Below are 17,203 nucleotides of genomic sequence, written 5' to 3' on the forward strand. Positions count from 1 at the left end.
ACTCTTCTAGGTTAGCAAAAGCATAATCTTCACCTCCTTCAATGGCCATGAGCCTTTCCTCTAGATGATCCAGCTTTCCCATTTCTGCCATAGCATGAGGGTTTTTACTTGTCGTGGAATGCAAGAGGTGTAGTTGTGGGTGATACTGAGGACCTTCCGAAGTGTTTTCAAGGGGTATACCACCAACTGCTTGCCCTTCAGTGGCATATCCGAGCCAAGGCTCGAAGTCGGCTAGATTATGATAGGGAATTTCATGTGTCTCACCCATGGGTTGAGAGACATGTGCATGAACAGTTTGGGGTTGTCGGCTCTCAATGGGTATAGGAGTGGAGTTATTGACATCCTCATTGAGAGTGTACGCCATATTGGGTGGTGTATAGTTGGGAGGCAGGCCTTGTGGCGGGAAGGCGTGCTTGTTTGGATTTTGCACATCATGGAGGCCATCCCTACTTCCCAAATCTTTGCCTACCATATCTAAGGTCGAATGATTCATTTGGTTGAGGCCAGATGGGGATGTCGGGTTCACCTTAGCAACAACGCTGGTAGCGGCAATTGCAACCGCATTGGCTTCCATTATCTTCTTCACGCTCATCATGGCCTCCATCATTGCGGCCATTTTCTCTTTCATGGCCTCCATGTCGGCCTCCATCTACTCTTGTACCTCCTCCGCTTTACCCATTACTCTAGCTCTAGCACAGGTTCGGTGAGGGCACCGCAAAGCATGTTTTTTTTTTCTTTTTTATAACAATGATTAGGTTCTCTTTTTCTTTTCAAGGAAAGAATGCAATGAGCAATGCAACCAATGAACAACATGGATGTATGCGAATGATGCACAATTGAAGTATTGTGAATTTTTACACAGGATATAGGGTTGAATCAATTTAGATTTTCAACATGGTCCATGACATCTCCGTCAAGGTGAAACTGGAAGTAACAGGGACATCGACAGCCCTAAATGTGTTTGGCAGTAGACGAAGGAGCGATGTAACATGATCCATCTTTTGCCCTAATTTTTTGCAAGATGGTTACTTCCATACTTCAACTTGACTCGATGAACCTTTTTGTAAAAGCACGAGCTTGGTTCAACCCCATAACCCAGAGAATGGCAATTTTGAACGCCAATACTTCAACAACATTTCATAGGGATGAAAGACTCGAGAATACGCATGCTATGCATGGAAAATGTAATTATGAGATTGAGATGCCCGAAGAGACATCCTTTCTTAATTAACCACACATTAGGTACCATGCTCAATCATTTTGTTTTGTTGTTTGTGTTTTTTTCATTTTAGAAATGGGTTTATGATCCCAACATAGTTGGCTCATGGTACCTAACACATGCAACTAAGAATGCATCAAGAATTTTCATGCTTCCCCTTTTTTTTTGTTTTTGTTTTGTAGAGGAAAATACAAGGATCATGTATGAGCAAACATGTAGAACAAAAAGTATGTTGAACGCATATGCATGATGATGCAATGACTCATGCAAAAGGGAATGTAATAACGGACAAATGCAAGAACGATATGTTCATTATGATGCTGAAGAGATGTTTATGCGGTGCATGATATGAATGCATTTACGGACACGAGAGCCCGGAAAATTATCTCTCCTTATTGCGCATTTGGGGGGCGCAGTGTCCCATGTGTGCAGTTAAGAAGATGATATGGATCTTCCGGCTTCCCATGACAAAAGACGAGACCCACATACAGCGCATGTGTGACGGTATGATGCAGATGCGCATGCATGAAACAGAAAGAAAACAACACAAAGGGGTAATTCACACATACGAAACTGCAGAGATCCAACTTTAATGCTACGTTTTGGGCATGATGGCGCCTCAACGTAGTATTAAAAAGGTTACGTATTACTCTAAAGAAACCAAACATCACTAGCAAAACTATAAACTAGTGCTATTTACCAAAAAATGCATGAGAACGAATGGCACGGAGCGTGTTTGCTCTTTGCCCCTATTCGGGAACCTATAGGACAATATCTAGGGGTCTCTAATAACTACTCCCCAACAATTCATAACTCACACGGCTGTTTTCTAGAGGTATCATCACTCAAGATAATAATATTGTGGCGGTATGGAATACCAGCGACAACACATTATAAAGAGAGAAAGCTCTAGACGAGGTTTCACTATTATCAAGCAAGCCGGAGACCTAGCATGATGATAGATTCACCTCCACTCCTTAAATTCCCATGAACCCGGGTATAGGGCCCCTTTTTTACTCAAACCTGTGGGTGCTTAGAATGCAGTGTAAAGAATGCGGAATAGACAACAATTATTTACATTTTACACAGTTCAACAAATGCACACACGAAGTTTCACAAATCCACAATTCCTTAAAATAGGCCTAACTCACAAAAAAAGTCCCCAGTGGAGTCACCAACTGTCGCAACGTGCCCTTTTGCGGGCGAGCGAAGGCGAGGCTCACGGGTGCGCTTTCCAAAGGAGGAAAGATGCGCGGAGTCACCACCAACGTCTATTTGTGGAAAACATCGGAAAAACCGAAGGAAACCGGTCAAAATGAAAATTCTAAGTTCGGGAGTTGTATTTACGTTTGAGGAAGGTATTAGCACCTCTTACGTTTGTCTCACAGGACAACAGCCTATTTTTTAGAATTGTGGAAATTGTGTTACCTTAACTTTTATTTCTTTTTGTTTTTTGAGGTCGACAAAAGCGGGGCTTTTGCTCCTACGTACCCTCCATCGAAGAGGAAATCAGACCTACATAGTTCTTTTTTATGCGTGAATCAAGTGATTCTTTTTACTTGAAGGGTGATCATTTTAAGGCGTTGGACCTTAAAAATGATCCATTTTACTTGGTAAGAAACTAAAATGATAAACTTTCAAAACCCTATTTTTTGTGGACGAGTTTGACTAGGCGAGTTGATTTTAGCCTTGGTTTCACTTTAGTTATTAGTCAATTCAATTAAGAATGAGAAATCCCAAAGAGAAAACGTCCGATTGATTTTTCGCTTTATTTTACTAAAAGGTATTTTTTGATTATTATATTATTATTTTACCTCTTTTTTTATTTCCAACGTGGTTACGGCACGACCGAACGGTCGGAATTCATTTTAACAGAAATTAACGAATACTACAATTCAAATGATCGGTGGAAATTTATTTTATTTTTAGATTAGGCGAGAAATGACTTAAATAAATGACTTAAGCACGTCAAAAGGGGGTATAGAAAGCGAATGAAAACGAGAATAAAAATACATGAAACAAAATGTGGACCACCACGGGTACATAGAATGAATTGAAAAGCTCGGTTTGAAGTACTTACCCGTTGAAGACTGAAGAAAATGAAGAACGAATGATGAATGTTGAAGAACGGTCGAGAATCTTCGCGTAATTACTCACGGAAACGTTACGGAAGCGCCTCGGCTTCGATTTTCTTCACGGAAATAATTTTCCTCAGCAATTTCGAGAGAATAAGAAGTGTCAAGAAGGCTGAACCCCTTCTCCCTTCACTCCTCCCCCTATTTATAGCAAAATAGGGGAGGAGCTTGCCACCCAGCTCGCCCAGGCGAGCAAGGTTGCTTCCTCCAGAAGCAACAGCCTTCTGGAGGAAGAATCTGGAAGGCCCAAGTGGGTCTGATTGCTATTTGTACCCCCTTTTTACTAAATGCACCCCCTTCTACTTTTTTTTTGGTAATTCTTTTCCGTAACGTTACGAAACTTTACGAATTTCGTAACGATACTTATTTTCCTTCCTCAAGGTTACGAATCCTTACGAATTATGTATTTACTTTTTTTTAGCTTTCGAAGAAGTTACGAAAACTCACGGATTGCGAAAAACACCTCCTTTCGATTTCTGTCACATTACGGAATTTTCACGGATCGCGTAAGCCTGCTTCCTTTTGATTTTCGGCACGTCTCGAGACTTCACATATTGTGCAACAAAGGGTGCCAAGTATCTCGAAGCGGCCAATCAAAGGTTGTATGTCATCAAATAATAATCCTCGGACGAAATTAAGGTATGACAACCTGCAAGCAAAAGTCTGAATACCATTATACACAAAATATTCACCAGAAGTCCTATCAAAAGGAGGCAAATATTGGTTGTTGGCCTTTGGTTCTGCCCTTAGCTTTGTGATAGCTTCAAGAGCATTTGTAAACTTATAAGGGGCTTCACCAAGAACTTGAGCATCCCACCCTCGTTTCGCAACATTCCAATCATTCTGCAGTTTGTTTAGAAAACAATGAATCATAAATAGAAATACACACAAAAATAAAAACATTTCAAACTTATAAAGCAATATTTTATGATTTCAACCTTCTTGAGCAATTTTCTAAGAATTGTTATGGAAGGATCTTGCAAAGCAACATAAATAGATCGCTTACCAATGCACCATTGGAAAAATAAAATCAAGCTCATAAAACCAAGATATGAATACTCAGGTGAGAAAATCATATCCAATTATTATTATTATTATTATAGCAAGAAGCATATATATCTAGATTCAAGCCTATTTGTTTGGATAATCTAATTGGCACCTAACAAGCCCAATTCTTCACACGAACAGAAAACATGGAAATATTCAAAGATCAATTTTAAAACTAAAGATTAAAAAAATAGAGAAAAAGAAAGAAAAGGAAGAAAAGGAAAAGATACAAAATAAATGTCAAAAGAAACTAGACATTAGAAAACTCAAAATCCTTTGGATATACTTTACTCTATTAATTTTCTACAAACTTACATTGTTACATTATTTTTTGGTTTCTCACTTCCTCCCTTGCTAATTAGTTTGCATAGTTAGTGAGAAGAAAATGTTGCAAGTACCTAAGCCTATCTTCAACACTAGCGTACCTCCAATCCACAACACTCAAAATCCCCACACTCACTTCGTTCACCCTAACCCCATTCAGATTCTCACCCTCCCCTTCGCACATCCCCACTTTCAAATCTACCACCACTGCACTCTCCATTGCACCGAAGCAACACCCTAGTGCTGGCAACTCCTGCGAGAACCACCCCTCACCATCGAGCCTAAACCCCATCTTCCCCATGCGCTCCATCATCGTGAAAACCCCTTTCCACCCTCTCAACACCATGTTCCACGCCATCCTCACCTCTTCCACCCCTTCCCTCAAAACGGTGCCATCGCAACTCATGCTGAAGAGAAACACCTCGACTGTGTCCACGCACAACATGCCACAGGGCCTCGCAATGGAGACAATGTTAGAGTTGCGCATGGAGATGGAGACCACAAAGACGAGGTCACCGAGCGAGAGGCTCGACTTCGAGGGTCTCTAGAGGCAGCACGTGGATGATCTATACCTTGCTTAGAATCGAGGTCAATAGGATTGACGGTAATGTCAACAGAAAGAGGTTTGGAATTGGTACTGCTTGCAACTACAGAGAAGAATCACGATGAATGGAAATGAAGGAACGAGAAATTGAAAGAGTGGAGTGAGTACAGTATTAGGAATGGAGACAGACGGTTTTAGTTTATTGGGGAATGAAGAGAGCAGGGTATTGGGAATAGAAGAGAGCATGCGAGAGGAGAGGAATGGCCACATTTAATTTTTAAAATTTTTCAAATTCAAAGATGGTTTCCCGAAAATTGTCTTTGAAATGTTAGTGATATTTACAAAAATGCCACCACACGCTCAACGACAACGGTTTTGGGACAATCGTTGTTGAGTGTGCATCGTAAATCACAACTTTTTTAGTAGTGCATGCTAAACAAAATTAAGAATATGGTCCCACCAAGTAAAACTAGAAGTAAAGTTTGCCCCATGGTTAGCTAATGAATCTGCACAAGAATTCCCTTTTCTAAAAATATGAGATGGAAACAAAATTATACTATGATCTATACAAGCCAAAAACCAATTTTCCCAATGTTGCTAAATGCTCCAAGGGACAAGAGAATGGTCTTTGATGCCTTGAACGACAATCAAATAATCAAATTCTATCCAAAGAAGCTTCCAATTACGCTTAATGGCAATCTCAATGTCCATGATAATGGCAAAGAACTCATCATAGATGTGTGACCGACCCCTACATAAGAGGAGAAGCAACCCAAGAAGCTACCATGAGAACTGAAAAGATGCCCCCACTCCTAGCATGACCAAGAGCACCTTTAGCCAAGCCATCCTCATTGCATTTAATGGTACCTGCAAGAGGAGGACAGCAGTCCACCCTTTTAATTAGATGCGGTTTAGGGGGGTGAATGTCCACATCAAAAGATTTCAGAAAGGAGAATTCAAGCATAGAGTAGGACAAAAAGCCTTTAGAAAGCATCCCAGCCAAAGTAATGGACACAGAGATTTGAATGAAAGCAGAATGGAAGTCAGTAGGCTTATTGTGAAAACCTAACTTGAACAATAAGCAAAAAAAGGGTGTCTTTCTCTTGGCCACTATGCTTAACTTGTAAAATGTTTAGGACAAGGAAGCAAGAAGTACTGTCAAGAGAAGCATAAATTTTAGATTGAACCCAAAACCATTTTTTTTAGTGACAGCACATTGGAGGAATAAATGGGAGGAAGACCCCTCAAAGTTTCCACATAAATGGCACATAGAAACAAAAGTGAAACCTCTTCTCCTTAAGTGCTCATTGGTGGACATTCTGTAATGGCATATCCTCCATGCCAAGAAAGATTTAGAAGGAGGGATGGTAGGGGACCAGATCAACTTTTCCTATGCAGAGGGTGGTCAAGGAATGAAAGATGGTTGTAAGGCTCTAAATAGGGATGCCCTTATGATTGTGAAGAGAGAAAGCCACATTATTGATGGCCTCCTGAATGGCAGGAAGCTTGGCTAAAATAATAGGCGGGATATTCCAACTTCTTTCTAATCTAAAATCCTGTATCGAGGAGGATAACAACTTGCTGACCGAGGGGGGGGAGGTTAAAGAGCTGCAAACAAAGGAGAGAGCGAGCACCAATAATTGTTCCAAAAGTTAGTTAAAGCTCCTGCACTAAGGACCCAACCAATATTGGAACAAACCTCCTCAAAGTGCCTATTGAGGGAAGGCCAAAGCGAGGATTTCTTGTAAAAGGATAGATGGTTTGTGTTTTTGAGAAAATTGGCCTGCAGAAAATGCGTCCATTCCTCATCTGCATGGACAAAATTTTAGCAAAGTTTAAGGGAGGCCGCATTATTGATAAGAACAATAGACCTAAGCCCGAGACCTCTTTCTTTAATGGGATGACACACAAAATCCCATTCAATAGTGACAAGCTTCTAATTATCAAGATCACCAGCCCAAACAAAATTACGAAGCCAGAAATCCACATCTTTAAGAAGCTTTCATGGCCAAGAATAAATGTGGAAAGAATTTATCACCATACCATTAATGATCGAGTTGATCAATTGAACTTTCCCCATGAAGGAAAGAAAGGAAGTTTTCTAGGAATAAATTTTAGATTTGATTTTGTCCTAGGAATAAATGGTAGAGTCAAGGCTTACCTACGAAAATTGGGACTCCAAGGTAGGAAAAAGAGAGGTTCCCCACCTTGAAACCCAAGAGGGATTCAATTTCCAACATTATGTAAGGAGTCATGGAACTGGAAAATAGCAAGCATTTGTTCGGATTAATAATTTGGTCAGAGACATTCCCATAAGACTGAAAGAGGTCCATCAAAGAGGAGAGGTTCCTTTTAGTTTTTCTATAAAACACCAATATATCATCGACGTAGAGGACATGAGTAAGAGTAGGGTAGTTCCTGGAACTAGTCATAGGGGAGAACTAGTTGGAGCACACCAATCGACAAATGCCCCTACTAAGAACGTCTTCAGCAAGATAGAAAAGTAACGGGGAGAGCGGATCACCCTACCTCACCCCCATTTTGCAAGGTATCCTCACAGAGAGCCATTGAAAGAGAAAGAAAGATGAACTAAACTTAGGATGGTAGAAATCCAACCACAGAACTTGGGGTCAAAGCCAAATAAAGATAAAACCTTCAAGAGAAATTTCCAATCACGAGTGTGAAAAGCTTTCTTGACATCAAACTTTTTTGCAACATTAACCCCTAAAAGATCTATAGTTGATCATGTTGAATACTTCACACGCAACACTGATACAATCAGAAATGGACCTTTCTTTAATGGATCCCTTCTGTTGAGTGGAGATGATTTTAAGGGCAACCGTTGCAAGCCTGTCAACCAAGATTTTGAAGATAACCTTAAACTAGAAGTTTTCCATGGCGATAGGTCTAAATTGCTCAATTTTACTAGTAGTAGATGTAATGCCCTGAAATTTTGATAACTAAAAATAGGTGTTTGATGTAATTCTTACATTATTTGATTAATTTGGATGAGTTGAGGTGTTGTGTGAATTATCTATGTTTGATTTCTTGGTGTGGATGTTAGGTTATGTGGAGTTTGATTTACCTGTGTTGGAAATGTGAGATTTCCAATTTGACCCAAAAACCTATTTTTGTAAAACCACAATCCCAATCTCATTAATCGTTGGATCTCCTTCAAGCTTGAACTATAGGTTCATGACTCATGACTACATGTTTTGACCATTGCGATTTTCCAAATAACATCTTTGGATAGCTTGCTTAGCGAGACAAGCACGCTAAGTGCAATTCCAACCCAAGAGGGAAAATTGCTTAGCGAGACAAGCGCGCTAAGCGCAATTCCAACCCGAGAGAGAAATTCGCATAACGAGACAAGTGCACTAAGCACAATTCCAACCCGAGAGGGAAATTTGCTTAGCGAGACAAACATGCCAAGCACAATTCCAACTTGAGAGGAGAATTCGCTTAGAAAGACAAGTGCGCTAAGCGCAATTCCTGAGGAGGTAATTTGCTCAACACAAAATGTTGCGCTCAGCACCAAAATTGGAGTTTCGGTTAGCGAGATGAGCTCCCTAAGCGAGATCTACATATTATAAATATGTACAATAGCATAAAAATACACATTTTCATCTCTCTCTCCAAAATTCTCGTCCAAAAACCCTAACATCTCTTTCTTTATCACTCACGACCACCGGTGGCCGCCACGAACCGCTGTTGCTTGTCATCAGATCACCGCACAGGGAAGAACACTTTAATCGGAGCGGAATCTTCAAAATCCACCTTGAGGACTTTGTAGAGAACAGAGCTCTTAGCCCTTCTTATGTGGTTTCTTCAAGGTAACCATGACTCTCTTGTTTTCTCCTAGTTAGTTTGAGCATCTCTTAGTATCTCTTGTGATTTGGAAACCATAATAGGATGTTTTCACACTTTGAAAAACCTTTGAAAATGAGACTTTGTAGAAGTTACCCTTTTATAAAATTGATGTTGTTTTTGTGACCTTCATTGAACCCTAATTACATTGGCGTGGCCGGAATTTCAAAATAATGTATGTTTGATGTAGTGATGTAAGCTCCATTGGAGCTTGTAGGCCTAGGATCTTCTTCATCAATGGATTCCTTTGCTTCTTGGAAGATGAATGGCAGCGGAATGGAGAAGGAAGAGAGAGAGGAGACACCACTTCCAGGAGAAGATGAGTCTAGAAGAAGCTCACCACCATAGGAGGCCATGGATAAGAGCATGGAGGAAGAAGGAGATGAATGAAGGGAGAGGGAGAGAAGAGCACGAAATTTTGTGCTCTAAAAGAGCTCTGAAATCTGAAGTTAATATTCAAATGATCAAAGTTTTAAAAAAAATGCACACACATGACCTCTATTTATAGCCTAAGTGTCATACAAAATTGGAGGGAAATTTGAATTTCATTCAAATTTCACTTGAATTTGAAATTGAATTTGTGGAGCCAAACTTTGGAGCCAAAATTTCACTAATTATGATTAGTGAATTTTAGTTATGATTTAGCCCACTAATCCAAGATCAATTCCAAGATTCTCCACTAAGTGTGCTTAGGTGTCATGAGGCATGTAAAGCATGAAGGACATGCACAAAGTGTGACTATATGATGTGGCAATGGGGTGTAGTAAGCAAATGCTCACCTCCCCCTCTAAAATTTAATTGGATTGGGCTTCTACCAATTCAATTAAATTTATTTCCAACCACACATATCAAATATTCACTTAGTGCATGTGAAATTACAAAACTACCCCTAATACAAAAACTAGTCTAGGTGCCCTAAAATACAAGGGCTAGAAAATCCTATATTTGTAGGGTACCCTACCTATATTATGGAGCCCTAAATACAAGACCCAAAATTAATGAAACCTTAATCTAATATGTACAAAGATAAGTGGGCTCATACTTAGCCCATGGATCTAAAATCTACCCTAAGGCTCATGAGAACCCTAGGACCTTCTCTTGCATCTTTGGCCCAATCTTCTTAGAGTCTTCTATCCAATGCCCTTGGGGGGTAGGATTGCATCATGTAGACCCCAAAACACCCCTTAAACCCATTTTTAATTTGGATGGGTATTTGACCCCAAATGTTGATATTAACCTTGTCCTTAAAATCTATACTACATTGTCTTCGATTTGGTATATACAGCTCTGCGTTTGGATCGATGATCGTGAACATGAAAGACCTCCGAGTGATGCAGAGAGGAGCTAACAGAAAGATATCAATAGGTGAGGGGAGTTTATTATTGGTTTACGGCTTTTGATACCATAGTTGGGGTCAGGGAACCCAACTATGGGGATGTATGCCTATCCCTGTGTATGTTGGTTTTCAAGAAAAATTGAGTTTTTGACTAATGGGATGTGATATAGTTGTTATTAATAAATGAAATTGTGAATGATATTTGTTGTTGTACGAGACTTGTGTTGTCTAAAGACCTGAGGAATGTGAATCCCACACTTGAAATTTATATGTATATAAGCGGAATGTGATTACTAATAATGTTGATGACATTGAGATGAGATAATGTTGATGTTTATGATAATGTTGATATGAAATGATGTTGATGTTTATAATAATGTTGATACGAGATGATGTCGATGTTAATGATGATATTGAGATGAGATTATGCTGATTTTGATGATGTCATTATGATGGATGTATGTTGTCTATGTACATGAGGGATGCAGTGACCATGTTGGATATCCCAGGAGGGGGAAATAAAGTGGTTAAAGAATTTTAAGCATCCCTGGAGAGGGAAAGGGATTGCTTAGAATTTTTAACTATCCACAGTCAATGCATTGATGGTGCCCATGTTTCATACTTCATAATTGCATGGAAGTTGTATAAACTTTGTCAGTAAGTACTTGTAGTTTTCATGAGGAAAAATACTTGTACTTGGGGGCATGTCACTCGGTTTGGAACATCCTTGAGACTTAGGTTGATCACCATTAGGGGAAAGTTACATGTGCATGACGGGATGACCTCGACACTTGCAGCCTAGTTTTCCTAAATGAGAGTGTCATGTGGATACCATGGTACCACATTGCATTTGAGAGTTGAGTTGGGTGCATGCATCATTCTGAGCATAATTTATTGAATTGTGGAAAATTTGGTGACTAGTTTGTTAAGTGTATGTTGAATTGATGGGATATCGAAAATGATTATGGTTACTATTATTGTTGTCTTGCTAACCATTGTCATCACACACACACACACACACACACACACACACACACACACACACACACACACACACACACACACACACACACACACACACACACATATGTAAGAATTTATGCATTGTTTGGTAAATGTATATCGCAAAAAATCTAGCCTCATTTTTCATAATCAAATTAATGGAGTTTTCACTTAAAAAAAGAAATGCCACATTTTAGAGTTAGTAATATCATAGCGACAAGATGAGTCATTATATTAGTGGTATCAGAGCAGGTTGAACCTTTCGGCTAGTGAGTTTTAAGTCTATTGTGTTTCTTTGTGCATTCTGTGGTTGCCTTGTTGAAGTCTGATGTTTGAGTACTTGATTGTTTCGTAGTTGTTTAGGTTGTTTGTGTTTGAAACTTACTCACATTGTTGTTTTCCGTGGGTTATAAAGATTTGTTGGTGTGGTCATAACATGTTTGTATCCCTAGTGTATGATATACCATGAGTTTCAATGCCTTATCATGAGTTATCAGACTGACCATCTGGATAATTTGTGAAGTGTAATGGGACGCTATGCCAAGCGGCCAGGAATAAAAATGAGTGTTGATGTCTTGAGAGAGAACTATTGTAGAGGAGTGATTTCTTGAGGCATCAACTCTCAAGAGAAACTTAGTAGGGACTTGAGATAGATATGATATTGTCCTATTCTTTTTCTTGTGTTTATTCCTTCCATGTTCTCACTTCCTGGTGTGCATAGGGAGTGATGGCTAGACGGAATGATCGTGTGATAGCTGATGCTTTCCAAGCCTTATCCCAGGCTATGGGGAATCAAAATAGTGATGTTGAGTATGAAGGGTTGGATCGCTTCCAACAAAACAATCCACCTTCTTTCAATGGAGGTTATAACCCTAATGGTGCTCAAAACTAGATACGGGAGGTTGAGAAAATCTTACGAGTGATGGCGTATCTAGAGGAGCAGAAGGTTGCTTTTGGCACATACACTCTGTTAGAAGAAGCTGAGTATTGGTGGGAGAACACTCACCAATACTTGGAGGCTGAAGGTCAAGCTATGACCTGGGAAACCTTCAAGAGCGTATTTCTAGAGAAATACTTAGGACATGTTACTGAATTTGATCCTTAGACTGAAGAATCCGATCCCCCTCTTTAAAGAGGGTGATACTGAAAGTGATTCTTCTTTGCTTAGCCACTCTATAGAAGTATGCAGTGTTACGGTTCCCCTCAAGGAACCATTTGAGATTCGCTTTGATTTTGTTTGACACTATATTAACAAAAAGAAAAAACAGGAACAAGATATGGAGAATCAAACCAAACCTAAATAAAAATAAAAGCAATAATATATATAGTTTACATTTAATATCTAGTCTTAAAATTAAAGAAATTACAAAAAATTAAATTAAAATAACTGATTTTAATTTTTAAAACTTAAAATTAACAATCATATTTACATTTCGAAATCATTAGTCCAATGATATTTTTATCAATATAATGTTAATTTAATTCATACCAAATAATCAATATAATCGATAGATTATATATACAACACTAAAATTAGTATTGGCTTTATAATATTTTAATTCACTTTAGCTTAGTTAAATAAAAGGTTGACTTTTTAAACCACAATGATGCAAGCATAAAACAAAAAAGTTGTTGTAATCATGAGGCTAAGATCCAACTCAGAAATCTTGGATGAAATTGAAAGGTGACAAGAATTAGGTAACCTAAAGGAAAACTGAGGTGAGCATATATGAAGTAGACCATGCCCTCCATGCAACTCACACCTTCATGCTAATGCCTATGGCCATTTGCAACTTGGCAATGGCCAAAAGTGCCACCTATGAAACGCCCCACTATTAAAGATCATGCTTTCTCTCAGTCCCCAACAACACACCACGAAAGAAACGTAATAATAAATACTGCACCCGCAACCACAACCACCATTTCTTCTTCTTCTCTCTCTCCATGCATCCTGCGTTAGACAAAAGTGACAAAAATGTATATTTGAGATGTTAAATGGAGAAAACTGAAAGCATGATCAATATCATTCTTTGTCATTATTCATTTTAGATTTAAAATTATTTCTTTCTTATGACCAATCAGCATCAATAATCGAAAAGTATATGTACGCTTGATATTGATTTAAATACGATTCTAAATTTAGAACTTTCGTATTGAGTTCATAATATATAAAAAGATTATAAGTCGCGTCTTAATAATTTATCATTATAAAAAAAGCACAAGTGGTTATCTTTGTCTTTTTCAAGTGAGTTCTTAACATATGTTTTTAATTCCCGTAGTTTGTAAAATTTTTGGTTTTAGTCCTATATTTTACCATTGAACATTTTGATTCCTAAATTTTAAAAATCAGTATTTTTAATCCTTGAGAATAAATGCCATGTAGGAAACGGAGTTAACCATTGTTTCCCCTTAAGAACTAAAAACACTTATTTCATGGATCAAATAGTAAAGTAGAAAGACAAATCAATTTCTTTTATAAAGTATATAACTAAAAAAATATTTTTTCTTTTTTTTTTTAGTAATGCGAGGTTACCAATTCGGCACAGTGAGTAACTTCAAGACTTATTTTTTTGGCAAATTTCCTGCATGGGGTTACTTTTAGAAACATTTTTCCGAAATGGGTCTGTTTCTAAAGTAATCCCTGCATGGTGCTCTTTTTTACGTAGAGACCATGCAAATCGCAGGAGGGATTGGCGCTTTCGTTCTCGACGCGACAGCTGGCCATGGTGTCGCCAGCTTCAATGGCGTGTTGCAGGCCTGGACTCGCCAGTTTGACTGGCGAGTTGAGGGTAGGGGACTGTTGTCCTCAGACTACGTGCAGCAGCGTTGCAGGAGGGAGGGACAGCTTTTTGGCAGTGGAAAGCGCCAGTGCTACTAGCGATTTGTGCTGCAGTTAGGAGTAGCCAGTAGCACTGGCGATTTGAGCTTGAAGTAGCCATTCCCAATGGCGATTTCAGCTCCTTTATAAACCACAGCTCCGCCCATTTCATGTGCGTTTCTTGAAATCATCTGAGAGCTGATATTTTATGTGCCTTTTCTAAAAAATAGTGAGTTTCAAATTGTTTATTATCCTATTTTGTGTTGAATCCTAAAAACGTTGTTGAAGGCAGGTTTAAGGTACAGCTTTAAGGTATAAAAGTTCAAATGTGTATAGTTATTTTTTAATTATATTAAGTTGGTGTTGGTGTAAAAAAAATTGTATTGAATATGAAGTTTATAGTTATTTTATAATTATATTAAGTTGGTGTTGGTGTTTATGTTTTATTAGTGTCTTAAAAATTTATGAGTGTTCTTTGAAGTGTGTTTATGTTGGTGTTTTTTTAAGATGAAGTTATAGTATTTTTTAAATTAAATTAGATTAGGTTCATTTGTTGGTGTGTTAAAAATTTATATGCGTTGAAGTTGAAAGTGTTATTTATTTTAATATATTTGTAGTAATAATTTTGTAATTACCTATTTTTATTTTGAAGTTATTATTGTGAAGATTAACTATTTATATGTCCGCCTAATTGAGATATTGTACAAATGATTGATGCTATTGATATTTAGACACTTACAAATTACAGACACCATAACAATACGTTTAAATTTTTGTTATATTTTTTTCCGTTAAATCATTTAACGAAAGACAGCATAATAATTTATTTGACAATGCTTTGTTGTTTCTCGTATCATATTTATTTGAATATATTTGTAGTAATTTTGTAATTACCGTTTTTTCATTTTGAAGTTATTATTGTTAAGATTAATTATTTATATTATTAATTTCGTTCATGAATTTTTTTTATTTTGTCTTTAAAATTTATTAGTTTGAAATTATTCATTTTTTTTTAAGTGTGTCCCATGAAATTTATTTCAAGTTAATTAAATTATTTTAAAAGAAAAATTGAATGTGAAATTCCAATAAAGGGACCTTTTGTGATTAGATTTTATTAGTTTGAAATTATTCATTTTTTTTAAGTGTGTCCCATGAAATTTATTTCAAGTTAATTAAATTATTTTAAAAGACAAATTTAATGTGAAATTCCAATAAAGGGACCTTTTGTGATTAGATTTTATTAGTTTGAAATTATTCATTTTTTTTAAGTGTGTCCCATGAAATTTATTTCAAGTTAATTAAATTATTTTAAAAGACAAATTTAATGTGAAATTCCAATAAAGGGACCTTTTGTGATTAGATTTTATTAGTTTGAAATTATTCATTTGATTTAAGTGTGTCCCATTTTATAATTTATTTGACGTGTTAAAATATTGTTTTTGTAGGTACACGATGAATTCGATTATAACAGTGTTGTATTTCAATGGAAGGGTATATGAAGAAAATGATGGTGTAATATTTGAAGGCAATAAAAAAGCGATTCAAATTAAACGTGGAATTAGTTTCAATGCTTTGAAGAAAAAAATTGGAGATAAGGTAAAGTTACTAAATAATGAAATTATTTCTGCTATCAGCTGTAGATTTTTAGTGTCAGGAAAATATACTGCCTTGCAAATTTGTGATGACGAAGACGTTGAGACGATGCTGGAAAGTTTTAAACAACAACAAGAAATGTCAGTTCTAGAATTGTACATAGAAAAGGATGTGGCTGGTGGTTCAATGTTTCATTCTGCAAATTCCCTTACATCATGTGGAAATTATGTATCTAACGATGACACACAACCGCCAACAAATATGAGCAATTTAAATCTTGACGAAGATGATGATCATGATGATGATGATTATCTTGTGTCTAACTCATAGGTTGAAGAGTCTTTAGACGAAGATGACAGCGTTGACGGTATCTCTGATACAGACGATGAAGTCATCGACATTCCTCAACCAGTAAGAATTGTTCACCCAGCAGAAGGTATAATTTGCTCAATTAAAAAATTAGACAATACATTTATTATTTGATGTCAATTGAATTTAATGCTAAATAAGCATTATTTGAATTATTTTTTTTGAACTGTTAGGTGCACAACGAATTGAAAATCCATTTTGGAATGATGCTTTACATTATAACAATATCAACTAGAGTTATCCTGATGAGGAGGACATTTGCGGTTTGGAGATGCCGTCGACCTTTAATGTTGACCAAGAATTATATGTTGGCATGGAATTTGATAGTAAAGATGCGGTAAAAAATGCACTCAAACAATATGTTATGAAGGTGCATCAAAGTTTCAAAGTTGTTGAAAGCAAATCGAACAAGTATGTGGTTTGTTGCTTGAATAAAAATGCAGAGTGTCCTTGCCCTTTCTATATGAGGGCAATTTTATCCAAAAAAACAAATACGTGGAAAGTCACACAATGGGGTGGACCACACACATGTATGAATATGACCATGACACAAGATCACGAAAAACTTGATTCAGATTTAATTGCCACTTGTGTAGTAGGTACGTATTTTATGTTCATATTATGTTAATTTTTTGTTAATTGTCATTTAAATTTTGTTATGTTATTGACAGGCATGGTCAGAGAAGATCCATCAATAAAAATTTCTTTGATTCAAGAGAGGATTAATAGTGAATTTGCGTACAAGGTGTCATACAAAAAAGCGTGGTTGGCGAAACAGAAAGCCATTGCAATTGAATATGGCGATTGGGATGAGTCATATGCAAAACTTTCGTCGTGGCTAACACACATGCAAAATCATTCTCCTGGATCATATTTTCAAGTACTACATGACGATTTTATCGTTGGGAATACGGTTAGTCGCGAACACCGTTAGTTTCATAGAGTTTTT

General features: G+C 37.3%; 1 protein-coding gene across 1 annotated transcript; it reads right to left on the minus strand.

The window, feature by feature from the left end:
- Nucleotides 1–4,759: 4,759 nt before the first annotated feature.
- LOC114411173 lies at nucleotides 4,760–7,701 on the minus strand. Its single transcript, XM_028374929.1, has 3 exons — nucleotides 7,431–7,701; nucleotides 6,054–6,136; nucleotides 4,760–5,269 (listed from the first exon to the last, which is right to left on the minus strand). The coding sequence occupies exons 1-3, from the start codon at nucleotides 7,699–7,701 to the stop codon at nucleotides 4,760–4,762; spliced, it is 864 nt and encodes a 287-aa protein (XP_028230730.1).
- Between the last annotated feature and the right edge of the window lie 9,502 nt (nucleotides 7,702–17,203).

This window comes from Glycine soja, chromosome 5 (assembly GCF_004193775.1).
Source record: "Glycine soja cultivar W05 chromosome 5, ASM419377v2, whole genome shotgun sequence".
Classification (NCBI taxonomy): domain Eukaryota; kingdom Viridiplantae; phylum Streptophyta; class Magnoliopsida; order Fabales; family Fabaceae; genus Glycine; species Glycine soja.

Coding starts and splice junctions, on each gene's coding strand:
- LOC114411173 (XM_028374929.1), bottom strand. CDS start 7,701: ATGACTAGTTCCAGGAACTACCCTACTCTTACTCATGTCCTCTACGTC. Junction 6,137..7,430: donor TGGAGTCCCAATTTTCGTAG/GTAAGCCTTGAC, acceptor CTCCTCTTGCAG/GTACCATTAAATGCAATGAG. Junction 5,270..6,053: donor GCATCTTTTCAGTTCTCATG/GTAGCTTCTTGG, acceptor TGCTGCCTCTAG/AGACCCTCGAAGTCGAGCCT.